Raw genomic sequence first — 14,017 nt, 5'->3', positions numbered from 1 at the left:
CAAAGGAGAAGAACTTGGCAATCAATTACTGAACAGAAAAATAAATAGAGAAATTAACAATAATGGTTCCATCTTCCATGTGCCAAAATGTAGACGATGATGCACACAAAAACACAGATCCATTCTTGAGCCTCAACCTCACCACTGCGGAGAGGGAGAAGGAATAATACTCCAATTAATGAACATACAGAAAAAAAAAATAAAATATGAAAGGCACATGGACCCAACAGTACAATATGCCAAAGATATTTGTCATCCAATCGTTGAATTTGCCAAGGGGCCTGGCGTTCAATATCTTCCCATTGGCCAATGAATATCTTTTCGCCCCAAGTGGTGAAAACCAATTGACTTTTCAGACTTTTCTTTATCAAACGGATTTTTCATGAGAGCCCATAGAATTTCGTTGCGTGCAAGGTTTTCCAGGTTAAACGCCGTACTGGGCAAACCCGAATCTTTATTAAATTGAAAAGGACAAATAGGTACGCTACAGCACTAAAAAGTAAGGGCAATTGGAATTGAAATACAAAATATTGCTGGCATTACAGTTAGAAAATTGAATTGCCAGACCAGGGGACGTGATCCTAACAAAAGCAATATAGGAATAAAAAAAAAACAAGCAAAGGCAACTCGAACGCAGAGAATTAAGCAGCAGTGTACAAGTACTTCTGATTTTGAAAGGATGCAAACAAACATAAACTCTCAATTTACAAAAACATTACAACAATTTTAATTTTTTAAAATTATCTTTTTATGCATTAACGTGTAATTATTTTTTATAGTATCCTCTCAATGTAACTTGCAAGAGGAATTGGCCAATGTAACAGGTTGAGAAAAGAATACGAAGCTCGAAATCCCGTGAAATTCCATTAATATGATCACTATCGACAGGCATTCATTCAAGTCCTAAGTAATTTCTTGCTCCTATTATTATTCGTCAATGGAAAACGTAATTCCCTAAACTCCTATTTAAAGGCCAAGTCATACAAATAGAAGCAGCCATTTCACAGGTTAACACTTGATTAGGTTTTGACCAAATATCTCACGAAGATATTTTTTTGTGCACAGTTAGCTGTCTCTGGTCTTATCGTGCATCTTTTCCTTGTATCGGCAGGCACCTAGCAAATTGCTGGCGTTTACACAGCCAATAACAAATTGGTCCCAAAATTATAAAGGCAAAGAAAGCAACCTCCTCCAACAATTATCACGGATTCATACCTCTTCCACATCAATAAAACATACACTCAATTAATGTGAATCAGGGCTCAAGGCTAAAGCTTAGGATAAGAATTCAAAGAACAAAATGCGAGCCAAACGAAGACAAATTCTAACTACATTATCATTAAGCATAATAGAAAAGGATAAAAGTACAAAGCCATGGACGCAGCTTAAGCAACTGCCTGGCTACTGAAAACTAATTTTTTCTTTTCTTCTTCAACTAACCTCTTCAAAAAAAAATTAAAAACCATAAAAGGTAAAAAAGAAACTATTCATCTTAGGATACTACTAATCAAAAGGTAGAGGTCATGACATTTTTCTTCACATCCTAAACTTCTGGCCCCCCACAGTCCCTTTACTCATCATCATCCTCCTCCTGTAAACAAACATTAAATTCTATTGTAAGCAACATATAGATCAATGAAAACATCAGCATAAATAATTATCTTCTGACCAATAAAATAAGAACTGTAGTTAATTGTTAATTCACAGGACCTCTCCACTTCCTTCCTCATCATCCTCCTCATCATCGTTAACCTCGGACCTAGATTTGTCAGATTCCTCCTCCTCGGCTCCAGGTCCATCAGCCTGTATTGAAATAATATATTTTCAAAGCATTAACATCTACAGAAACGACAAAATAAATCAGAACAGACATAATTATGGTTTTGAATTCAAACGTTAAAAGTAGATACCAGTCTCTTGTTGTAAGCCTGAAGATTCTTCTCATATTCAACCTTCCTCTTATCAGCCTTAGCTATGTATGGAGCTTTTTCCTAAAATCGACAAGGAAAACAACAAGAGAAACGGTCGATTTAGAAACAGTAAATTTTTGACAAACAGGGATAATCTACTTCAGATTTAGAAAAATTACGCACAGCGTCGGACATGGACTTCCACTTGTCTCCACCAGCTTTACCAACCTAAATTCAAAATGAATTTAAAATTAAAAAAAGCTTTTATAACAGGTCAAAAGGTCAAAAGGCTCATCAACAGAAATAGCGCGATTTTTGGATCTAACGGTAAAACACTATCGAAATTACAGAAAATGAACTTACAGCTGCCACAGATTTGTTATTTGGATGCTTTTCCTTGTACTGTTTCCTAAACTCCTCCCTATTTAATTCGACAAAAAAACGTACTAAAAATTAAAAAAATAAAAGGAAATAACAGCTATTCAAATAATCAAATACATATCAATCGCTTACAGATCCAAAAAAAAAAATCAGAATAGGCCAAAAAAAATCGAAAAACAGAAGGCGAGGAATGTTTTACATGAAAACGAAGAAAGCGCTAGCAGGCCTCTTAGGCTTGTTAGGATCCTTGGCAGCCTTTCCCTTCTTCACCGGCTTCTTCCCGGCGGCAGCACCTTTCTTCACAGAAAGCCTGCAAGAAATTCAATAAAAAAAATAGAAACGATCAGATAAATGATACGACGAAGACAACAAAAAAAAACACGAACAACAGACGCAATAGATCTAAAAAAATTGAATACTGAAAACAAACGAAAAGCCACAAAACTCACTTGGTATCAGCCTTAGCCTTCGATTTTCCTCCCTTCATGACGAAACCTGCAAGAAAACCACGAAAACCAGTGAGAATCGTTCAGGAATCGGTTAAAACCGGTGCGAACCGGGCGAGTGAGCGGAGGCAGGCGACCGAGTCATACCTCGAGGTAGAGAAAGAGAGAGATAAGAAGAAGAGAAAGAGAGAGGAAGCAAAGGGATATGCTTTAGCCCTTTGGTAATGCGTGTTGTGTTGTGTGCGTGGGCTGCGTTGCGAAAGGGAGAGATAAGAAGGGGTTTGAAGGAGGGGGATAGAGAGAGAAACTAGTGTGTGTGACTAGTTAGAGTAGTGTTATTTTTGTGAGAGAAAATTGAATCACAGAAACGATTTCAAGTCCGCGGTCTGGTTTGGGCGGGATTTCAAAAATCTCCGGCCACGTCATCGATCCGAGTGAATTGATTCTATTGGAGGTAAGCCCCTGTGGAATTGCTTCGTTGGGGGTCGCTTGGCTCTGTGTTTTCTCTGTGCTTCTTTGGGGAAGGATAATGGCCTTCCGATGGATCGCTGGCGGAACAGAGCGGACACCTGGAGGGATGGGATCTCTTGAGGGGTTTTTGGTAATTGATCCATACGTGTCGTAGTTTGGCTGTGAAATGACGGAATTAGCCCTTCTTTTGGGTTATGACGGTTCAGTCGGGGTCGTTGTGGCCCTATTAAAGAATTCTCGATATATATGAAATGATTGAAATCCGCGTTAGTGACTTCTAGGGACATTTTTGTCATTTTGTGTGTTGTTGTGATATTCTTCATCTTGGTTCTTCTGTTTTGCTATTTTTAAATTTTTCCTCGACACTTTCTATGTATAACAAAAGTATTAGTAATTGTAGTTGCATTATATGGGTAGATCAAAAGTATTTTTCTACATTTTCTATGTAGAATTGTTTGGGTACAGTAGCTCTATTTGGGTTGGTCATTTTTTCAAAAATAAAATTTTGAAATATAATGTTACAGTAATACACATAACTCAAAAAACATCTCATCCATATAAAATATCAAATATTTCAAAAAAAATTTATAATAAAAATTTTTTTATATACATTACTACAGTAATTTTTTTAACAAATATCTCAAAAAACAGCTAATCCAAACAAGAATAATTACTGTAACACTTTTTTGGATGCAATGTATTTGAGATAAAAAAATATATTAGAAATGTCAAAAAATAAGTTGAAATATGTGTTTATGATACAAGTGAAATATTTTATTTGAAAAAATGAGATATCCAAACACACTTTTTCCACAAAAATTTTACATTTTTAAATTATATTTTTATTTCATATACGTCAAATAGTTATAGCATAATTTTCTACAAAAACATTAGAAAATAACAATCCAAACAAACTTTAACTTTCTCACTTACAAGGTTGAAATCCCTTCCAATAAAAGATTACATAATGATTGAATTTTATTTGATTGATTAAGGAAGTCCAAAAATTTTAACAAACAAGTTTTCAACATATTAGGGTAATCTGCTGGTTAAAGCGAGCTTTGTATCTAATATGTGACCGTGTGTAGATTAGGTGATACAAACAAGATTGGTGTCGTACCAAGTTTTGGTAGAGTCAATTAATCCCGCATTTATCCTTCGGCGTACAAGAACCTCTATGCATTATTTGTACGCCAATAATAGTACCTTTTTCTCAATTAAAACGATTACTACAACATACTAGTCAGTTAATCACAATCTTAAATGATAGGATTAACAGTTCATACCGCCTCTTATGCAAAAAATGATTAAAGCTTTTAAAGACAGAAATTGCTTGTTATGTTTATCTCATAGTATTAAGTTAAACTTTGCAATTGCTTGTTATGTTAAGCTTGAAATGTACTTGGTGTCATCGCAACTTCTAAGTCACTTGACGCTTACCACACACACAGGTACACAGTACTAATGTACCAAACCTAAGACATCATAATTAAAAATGTCATCCAGAAGGCAAAGGCACTTGTTGTTGTCTAACAAAATCAGTACATATTTCTTAATCTGAAATATGGTAAAGTTGCATTTTGAAATGAATATGTATATGATTAATCATAGCATGCATTAACTGTAGAAAGTTTAACTCAATTGATCTCACTCTCAAGTGTATGAAAACTGGCCTTGAGCATATGTGCCAATCGCCATTTGATCTCTGTTGGTCACCACCAAAACTTCAAATTTTGGTTGTGTGTGGGATGTTAAGGGTGGCCTCCCATTAGTTACTTTTCGTGGCTTGTCAATTAGGTTTATTTTCCTCTTAAAATACAATAGAATCGGTTATAAAAATGTTATCGTTGTGGAAAAAAAAAAACCTTTAGCATCTGTAAGTGGCAACCAACATCTGTTAAAGCCATTTACAATATGATATACTTATAACTCAAAAATGTTACTAGTATTTGAATTTTGAATCTTTATTTTTTTAATAAAAAAGTGGGGATAATTATTTTTATGGGGTGCTGCATATTCAATAATAATGTCACGTAGCATTTTACGGTTACATTCCGTCCCCGTCCTTTGACTTAACAAATCATATATTTTTTGATTGTTAAATCTCGCCATGCGACTTATTTTGTTGAAAAATGACTTACGATTTAGATTTTTCACAACACAACATTATTTCAAATAATCTTCTATCAATGCAACTTATTTGGCATGCGATTTTTTTTTTTGTGTTTGTTAAAAATTTTACTATAGTTTAGTGCAAAAAATGTAGAAAAACTTTTTAAGGATTGAAAAAAGGATTGTTTTTGTTTTTTATCTGCCTCTACCTATTCCTTTTCTTATTCCTTTCCTTTATAATCCCCCCAACCTGCCACCACCCCATTCCTCCCGGTCCTCAACGCCGATGAGTCCCTATCTTTCTTTTTTCCCTCCCTCCCTCTTCTATTTTCTCATCTACCGTTCCCGCTTCATTGGACCCCTTCTCTCTCCCCCTTATGTGCTAATCGTGAAACTAAGGTACGAGAAGGAAAAAGAAAAAAAAAAGAAAGATCTATTTGGGTGGTGAGTTTTTTAAGAAATAATTTTTTTTTGGTTTGTTTTTTGAGTAGTTGAGGTGTGTATTTTAAAAATTTTGATTTTTTTTTTGAAATTACGGTAGTTAGATTGGTTAAAGAGTTTGCATAAGAAAAACTCGTGGAAAAACCTCACGTACCAAACAAGCCCATTAGTATTGTTATTATTATTTTAAAAAGCTAAAGTTACTCTTCAAGTGGTAAAAAGAAGTAGCGGAGCTTTTTTTTTTTCAAGTCTATTGTTTCGAGAGTTTGTTTGGATAGGAAGATTTGCAAACAAAATTTCAAAATTTTTTTCACTTACATTATAAACACAATTTTCAACCATCTTTTTATTTCACATACATTACATCACAAAAAATGCTACAGTAATTATCTCAAATAAATATTTCAAATAACCTCCTATCAAATAACAGCTCTTATGCGTTTTCTACCAAGTTTTTTTTTATATATAAAAATTTATTGACAGAGTCGAAGAATTTTCACATGGAGTGATAAATGATCAGCAAAAAGTATTTGGAATGATGAGCCGGAACACGTAAAACTCAAAAATAAAAAAAAAGTAATTGATATTGAAATAATTAGCCAAACTCTAACAAATAACGTACAAATCGATGCATTACTGGATCTTATAATTTTTAAACAGTGTCTATGCTGATGCTAGATCAAATCGGATCAAACAAAACAAATTTTGTAAAGAATCTCAAGATTTGGCAATTACAAAAATAAATATGTGTACAAATCTCAAACAGTGGCCTGCCCTGATGTTCTAAGGCTCCCTGAATAAATAACCATAAAACCAGCGGCTTGCCAAAGTTACCGGAGTGACACAGAGAATAAAATATTACTAAAATAAAAAAACTCGGGGCCACGTACTTCAAGTCCTAATAAAGCTAGGTTTAACTATTCCAACTAAAATGTTCCATAGGTAAACGCATATTAGCATAGTGTTATTTAATAGGGTTTTTTTTTTTTATCACTAGCAATTAAGTTGCTTGACTAGTGCGTATGCAAATGATGTAAGGGCCTAATTGTTTCTTAGAAAAAAAAAAACTACAGAGCATAATTCCTTGTAGCAAAATTCCAATAACAAAACCTACCCACTAACCATGCATGCGTGTGCAACAAAGAGTTTACTTATAAAAAATGATTTAAAATCACAATATTTTTGAATGATAGGCATAAATATGGAATTTCTAAAATTAAGGAGTTGAGCCATATTTTAATATAGGGATAATTTTATATATGTCTCATGAGGTTTGTCAAATTATCACTAAACTCCCTTAAAATTTTTAAAATCTCACTTATCTCATTTGTCAACTTTGATAAGACTAAATATTCCTATCAAATGTCACAATTTGACAACATTACCTTGCTCTTAATAACTATTTAACCAAAAAATGCAAAAAAAAAAAAAGATCGCTAGCTAATAATGGTCCATATTTTTTTACATTAGGGTCATGGTAGGACAACAAATGGCATAGATAAATTAAATCTAATCAAAATCAACCATTTAGCCGGATTAATGTAAGTAATTAACATTTAAAAAATTTCATGCACATTTATAATTAAGAAAGTCAAGATTTTTTTGGGGGAAATATGTTTTAATTAATAGTGTAGTTTAAGTTGTATTGAAAACTAAAGTAATATCTTCATATGTGTGAATTTTTCAAGGTGTAAATTTTGCTTTTGTTCCAATATAGCTAAATTAAATAATTTACATCGAGAAATTTACACCTTATAAAATTTACACCTTATTTTATTTGTTATTGTTGTTATAAATTTTATAAGTAGAATAACATACGAGTAGTATTGGAATAAAGTTTTTTACCTTTCATGTATTTCCTCCGAAGGAATTAAAATGTTACATGATATATTAATCCAAGGGAGGCAAGTGAATTTTTAAAACTTTAGGAGAACTGAGTGATACTGTGAGAAACTTCGGGGGAGGCATCTAAAATTATTTCTTTAATTTATTTTTGTCTTAAGTCATATTGTGGCTTAGTATAGAAATTTTCCAAAAAAATTAGTCACCTGTTCAGGAGTTTCTTCTTCTTTTTTTTTCTCATAAATTTATGGAAAATGGTTCATATTAGTGAGCAAAAAACATATAATGCAATTTAAATTATAATTAATGTTATAGTGTCAGTTTTTAATATATGATAACTAATCATAATTTGAAGTTAAAATATAAACTATATATATATATGATGTGCATTATAATCTTATTATTGTACATAGTTGGTGTATAAAATATTAATTCATTTGAATTATTTTAAAAAAATTTCTTAATTATTACTCTCTTGTTCAAGGGATTGAAGCTCCTCTTTGGGCCAGAGCGGTCGAACCTCCGCGTCGATTGGTCCAATTCATGGTCCTCGGCCTTGTAGTTGTAGGTAAACCCAGCCCCGGTATCAAAAGGAATTGTTGAAGGGGGGGAAAAAAGGAACCGAGAAATTCCGTCTTCCTGGATCCTGATCGTCATGGTAATTGATCGAGTAAGCAAAACCAGAATAATTATTTATAATATACTAAAAATCTAGGCGTTTTTTTGGGGTAATAAATAGATTCGAAAGAGAAATGGCGGAAGGATTGGAAGAACATGGAAAATCTCTGGCAGCTCCGTTGGTTTTCCTCATTGTTGTGGTTTTCCAGCTGCTCTCCAGATATCTCGAACTCAACAAGAAGGTATGCAATTTTAGTGATTTTCTAGCAAATCAAGTTTACGAATTCTATTGTTTTGGGTAAGCATTAACTGCTGGCAAATTAATATACTGTCTTCTTTTCTCAAAAGTTGAGACCATGAATTAGGGATGATATTATTCGTATTGCTATTGATAATGACCTTATGCTTTACGTGTTAAGCTATGAAGAAATTTATGCTAAATTGACACTTTTAATTTAAAATTTTTCCTGATCATGCTATCATTTTTTCCCAAAAATATTGGTATCCAGAAAGGAATTAAGCCTGATGAAGAGCTTCAGCTGCGGGAAGAGATTAAGAAGCTATTGAAGGAAGCTAATTCCTATTCAGGGTGAGGGCTGCTTTTTCATTAAGATGCTGTACTGCTAGTTTAATAGTTCTATAGGGTTGATTAATTTCGGCATTTTTGGTGTGTGAATTTTTGTGAAGAAATATTTAGTTTCAAAATTTTGAGGTTGTATTTTGTTTTGCAAGTGTGATTAGATATTTGATTATAGGCATTTTGAGACTCAAGTTGATTGTTTATGATTTATATCTTAGCTTGATTGCTTTGCGGGATAGCATGGAGAAACTGTTGCAGTCACCCATAAACGTACATGAGATTTTTGTTATGTGAACTTGATGGTGGGTTACCATCAGTGCGTTCTGCTACTTCAGTTTTATTCATTCACCTTCATAAATCTATCATTTCTATTGCTGCCTGTCCCTGATAGTTGCCCATGTGGTTTAGTATTGCTTACTGCTTCCTTTCAGTTTGGTACAATGAGTTCTTTCCCAGTGTGGTCGGCTTCTAACCTTGCTTTTGTATTAGGAGTTCTTTAACAGGCCTTTGATCGCACTTATCTTTATTTTCTTGTGGTTAACTACCTAGTAAGTGCTTATTTTGTATCATGAGTCTGCTTTGCAAGCAGGCTCAGTTGGTTTAAGTTCATTGTGTTTCTAATGCCCTTCTCTTTTGAGTTTTTAGACCTATTGTCCTAAGTATGAAATGATGCATATGATAATTCAAATTTAATGCATGAAAGTTTAGTTTGCTAAAGGATCGTTGAACCCATTTACTTCTATTGAAAAAGTGTAGGTCCTTAGAAGAATAGTTTTATCTGACCAACTTTTGCTTATAAAAAGCTTGGCAACAGAAACTCTAGAATGCATGGTTTCTGTTTGAAATTTAATGCACACTAGAACGCATGGTTTCTGTTTGAAATTTAATGCACATTCTATCATTAATATTACTGCCACAGATGGTCGCAGTTGGAGGTTCAAGACTCTTATGGTTCTGATAACTAATAAATTTTAATTTCTTTTCCATGTGGTGGGTGAATCCCTCACTTCTCCAGGGTTATTGCACATGTTCCCTTTTTCGGTCTTTTTGGTTTCTTTGGCGTTTGTGTCCTGTAGAAGTTGTTTTGTATTGGGTGCTCATTCCTTGTACTTATAACAAGGTGGAACTCTTATTTTATGTTTATTTCAGGCCTTCAACATTTGCACAAGCTGCAAAACTCAGGAGGATGGCAGCAGCTAAGGAGAAGGAGCTAACGAAAGGTATGCAATTGGTTGAACTTTATATGTCTGTCAGCTATGTTCTTATTTAATCCTTTTCCCTTTGAAGTAGAGATACAACAGAGATAGACAATTGACTTATCTTGCTTCTGTGGTCCTGCTTTATAGATCCCCAGGCATCTGTCTTTTAATTGTTTTCTTCCAGTTGGGTAGAAAATAACAAACATATATAAACTGATTTTTGAACTTCTGAAAAATGCAGAGATACACAGATGGTTTCTTGTCACTTCTTATGGGCAATAAGGAATTACTTTATCAGTTTTCAAAATCAGATGTTTTTAAGGTGGACAATACTCCAGAATTTCTACAACATTCTCTTCAAAAGAGTCTGCCTCTTAACTTGAGCTCTGCTTATTTTTCTTTTTCTTTCCAAAGAAGGTGCCTTTCTTGGTGAAATATCTGATATTTCAGTACACCCTGAAGTCAGAAGCAGGTTTTGAGAGCCTTCTAATTCACTGCAAAACATCACCTGATTATGGGGGACTCGTTTATACAAATCTTTTTAAGCTTTCTTGGTTAAATACTACCTGGGACTCATGGAACCTTTGACAATGTGGCCTACTAGGCTTTGGCTAGGATTGCAGCACAAGTTACAATTCTATCTATGTCTCTGCTATGGAGTAGGTCCAGTGTTTCTTTTAAGTTGGAGGAAAGGGGGGTAGGTGTAAGTGTTACATCGGAACCTTAGGCTTTTAAAGTCAGCCTTTTGACCAGAAGTCACTTTTCGAGGTTTATTCTGAGGTTTTCACCAACACATTTACTTCTCATTCTTCTGCTGGTTCTCCAAATATATATTATGAACCTGAAATTGTTAGAATGAAGTTTTTGAATGTTTCTGATATGGTATCTTGGGACTAACCAATGAAACACACGGTAGGCCTAGGGAAAATTGTTCAGGTGTCAGTAGGCCAATGATGAGACTAACTTGTTCGTCCTTTCTTTGCCTCTGTTCTCTTGCATAACCAGTTTCCAAGTAATCTCATTGAATTAATCACATCCTGAGTTCTTTCTTCTAGTTGGTTGTTGTTTTTATATTTATGGGCTACTTTAGTCGTTATTTTTCCTTTACTTAGAATGTAGCCTGCATTGCTTATTTTTTAAAGGACGCACGGATATGATGTTCCTTGAGTAATGGGAAGCTGATGTGTTGCTTTATGTGGTATGCAGTTCAAGAAATGCATAGCAATGTAATGAAATCGTCATACGACTCACACGCAAAGGTCCTGAAGATGGTAAAGGTAATACTTCATAGATGAAGAATTTGATGCCTAAGAGGTCTTAAATTTTTGGTAACCAGTTAACTGTTACAGGTTTTTGCATATGCTGTGTTGATTATTTGGTTTTGGAGGATCCCTGTAGCTGCCATATCTGAGAGACTTGTGCAACCTTTTGGTAAATACTCTTATGCCGATTTTTTTTTATAGCATTTGCAATTTACACCCAAATGGCATTTGAAATGTGCTGATCACCTCTTTTGTTCAAAAAGAATTAATTTGCTCCTACATGTTTGAATATTTAGACAATAACATCCATTTATTGGTTGATGAATTAAGTGCAACGTTGATTTGGTGAAATACTTCTTTTCCTTTCAGGTAAAATTTTGTCATGGAGGGCTGGAGGTTCTGTAAACGACAATGTCATGGTAAATAGAGTAATTTTCATATTGTGGCCTTAAAATACAGTACAATCTCTGGAAAGTAGAATTGCATTAGTGTCTGATGCATGCTTTAAGTTCACGGTTTACTGTCTTGAGTTGAACCCTGTCAAGGTTGTGGGGAACACTTTTTCCAAGGCATTAGGAGGGCATGCAAAGAGTGGATAGTTGTATATGCATAAAACTCTTGTGACCATGGGAGCAATTAATTTCTCCATCTATGGCCGTTAGACTAACAGTATATTGTTCGAAGCATGGTCTATTAGAATCATAAATTTTATCTGGCTGCGTGTTGATCAAGATGCTTGCTGCCTCGCCATAGGGTTACCAGCCTGTCACATATACTTCAACTTTTTCCTGTGCTTTTTGAGTTATACTCGATCCTGTATTATAAGTCATCAACTCAATCCTTAATTACACCTGCAGCTCGATTTAGTCTTTTCATTCTTTGTCACACTTCTGTTCGATGTCATTTCTTTGCATCTTTAACTTCCAGTCTTTCCTCCTGGGTTGGGCAGGCAGGTTACAGAGGGTTGTGGAAATGAAAATTATTGTTTAGTCCATGAATGCAGTTAGGTTTTTACCTTTATGAGGTTTCTGATTACTTGTCTATTACAACTTCAGGTTGGGATTATACCTTGGCTAATAGTTTCTTCCAGGGTTAGCAAGATTATCAGCCGAAAAGTATTCAAGTAGAATTGCTGAGCAGGCGGCCGGGCAAGGTCTCAGGTTCTAAAGCAGAGCAGGAAATTGGTTATAGATACAAAGCTTATTTTGAGAAATTTGAGTTTGTTGTGTATTTCTTTTTTCACCGTTATGCGTATCCACAATTCAGTGTATTGGTAAATTGCTTCGGACGAAGTTCTTCTAAATCTTGTTTGGTATTGTAGATATCAAATTGAAGCAAGTTCGGAAACTTAGTTTAATTATTTACGGGAGACGATATATATACTCCATAGCCTTCTCCCCGCACTTTGATTTTTTTTTTTTTTTTAAGATTCTCCCCACTGATCATAAATAGTACTTAAGTTGATGTAGTTTAATTGTCAACCAAACAAAATCTGCTTTGACCTGTTCATATATATATATATATATTGACAATTATCCCTCTCTTGTATTTATATGCTTTTTTATATTTAATCTTACCTACCATCTTTATATTTATTTTCTTTCTCTAATTAATCTTATATTTACAAAAACAAGAAACTCGGAAACATCTCACCTGAAGGAAGTGTTTATTCTTAGTAAAGAACAAATGTGCGTAAATAATCTTGAATTAAAACTAAAGCATGAAGCGTTTATTCTTGAATTTTGCGAGAAAGTTTCACCCAATGTCATGTTTTTTAAATTCATGTTGGTCACAATTAGTTGAATATATTTTTATTTATTTAATTAATAAAGTTCCTGAATGCATAAGATAAGATACTACTCTTGGAAGCAATAAGCAGAAGCCCCCAAAAAAAAAAAAATCCAAATTTAAAAGTCAAAGGAAAAGTTAGATTATGACTAATAACCTGAAACAAATAATCTGAAGCAACAAAAATTTTTAATGTGATACATGCAAATCAGATGGTAGTATTACACCAAAAATCTTGTATCAAGTGTATCAAGCACTAGAGCATCCTGTTCAAAACTGTTCCAGTTTAGCAGTGCGTTGAGCCACTCGTCAATGTTTTGCCGATCATCAAAGGATTGGAATACCAGGGATTGATCTGATCATCCATAATTCCTGGTTCCATTGCTTGTTCGTCGTCACGCGCAACCAGTGCAGCAGGCATGTTATCATTCATTGGGTCATTGATGTCACTCAAGAATTCGTCCGCTGATGATCCCTCGATGGAACTATCAATTTCTTCTGGTTCGTGCTGGGAATGTGAAATAAGCTGACGACCGGCAACTTCTGAGTTAGCCTCCTTCCCATCTTTTCCATCACAAGAATCCTGATACAGGGCAGCAGGCAGGCATATCATCGTTCATAGGATCATTTATGTCAGTCAAGAATCCGTTCTCTGATGGTCCTAATAATCCCTCAATCCAACTTTCAGTATCTTCCCATTCATGCCGCGGATGCAAAATGATCTGATGCTGATCAGCAGCTTCTGAGGTAGCCTCCTGCCCGCATTCAATTTCAACAACCCTCTTCTTATCACAGCCATCTTTCCTATCAAGAGAATCCTTGTACAACTTAGCAATTTTCATCAGATCATCTTTGTTTTCTGGCCAAGTTTCAACCTTCCCGTTTGCATCAATGACAATAGCACAAACCTTGATATCACAAAGAACAGAGAGTTCCATACTTTTCTTCAGAACACAGTCTTTTCTTT

General features: G+C 34.4%; 2 protein-coding genes across 2 annotated transcripts; one reads left to right on the top strand and one right to left on the bottom strand.

Annotated features, from left to right (window-relative positions):
• Nucleotides 1-1,314: 1,314 nt before the first annotated feature.
• LOC113702001 (high mobility group B protein 3-like) lies at nucleotides 1,315-3,095 on the bottom strand. Its single transcript, XM_027222928.2, has 8 exons — nucleotides 2,885-3,095; nucleotides 2,741-2,786; nucleotides 2,491-2,601; nucleotides 2,274-2,331; nucleotides 2,094-2,138; nucleotides 1,911-1,991; nucleotides 1,711-1,803; nucleotides 1,315-1,591 (listed from the first exon to the last, which is right to left on the bottom strand). Exons 2-8 carry the CDS (start codon nucleotides 2,776-2,778, stop codon nucleotides 1,571-1,573), a joined length of 447 nt encoding a protein of 148 aa, XP_027078729.1. The 5' UTR covers nucleotides 2,779-2,786; nucleotides 2,885-3,095; the 3' UTR covers nucleotides 1,315-1,570.
• A 5,003-nt stretch (nucleotides 3,096-8,098) lies between these two features.
• LOC113701040 (protein GET1) lies at nucleotides 8,099-12,665 on the top strand. Its single transcript, XM_027221490.1, has 7 exons — nucleotides 8,099-8,463; nucleotides 8,731-8,810; nucleotides 9,951-10,021; nucleotides 11,207-11,277; nucleotides 11,350-11,431; nucleotides 11,632-11,681; nucleotides 12,318-12,665. The coding sequence occupies exons 1-7, from the start codon at nucleotides 8,356-8,358 to the stop codon at nucleotides 12,387-12,389; spliced, it is 534 nt and encodes a 177-aa protein (XP_027077291.1). The 5' UTR covers nucleotides 8,099-8,355; the 3' UTR covers nucleotides 12,390-12,665.
• Nucleotides 12,666-14,017: the final 1,352 nt, after the last annotated feature.

This window comes from Coffea arabica, chromosome 7e (assembly GCF_036785885.1).
Source record: "Coffea arabica cultivar ET-39 chromosome 7e, Coffea Arabica ET-39 HiFi, whole genome shotgun sequence".
NCBI lineage: Eukaryota > Viridiplantae > Streptophyta > Magnoliopsida > Gentianales > Rubiaceae > Coffea > Coffea arabica.
Note: the sequence above shows the minus strand (reverse complement) of the source record. Positions and strands in the feature narration are given on the sequence as shown.

Excerpts from the sequence above, each read along its gene's own strand:
- LOC113702001 (XM_027222928.2), bottom strand. The coding sequence starts at position 2,778 with ATGAAGGGAGGAAAATCGAAGGCTAAGGCTGATACCAA. Across the intron at positions 2,139-2,273 it reads ATAACAAATCTGTGGCAGCT|GTTGGTAAAGCTGGTGGAGA; the intron begins GTAAGTTCATTT and ends TTTTGAATTTAG. Across the intron at positions 1,804-1,910 it reads AGGCTTACAACAAGAGACTG|GCTGATGGACCTGGAGCCGA; the intron begins GTATCTACTTTT and ends ATTTCAATACAG.
- LOC113701040 (XM_027221490.1), top strand. The coding sequence starts at position 8,356 with ATGGCGGAAGGATTGGAAGAACATGGAAAATCTCTGGCAGCTCCGTTG. Across the intron at positions 11,432-11,631 it reads GAGACTTGTGCAACCTTTTG|GTAAAATTTTGTCATGGAGG; the intron begins GTAAATACTCTT and ends TTTTCCTTTCAG. Across the intron at positions 11,682-12,317 it reads CTGTAAACGACAATGTCATG|GTTGGGATTATACCTTGGCT; the intron begins GTAAATAGAGTA and ends TTACAACTTCAG.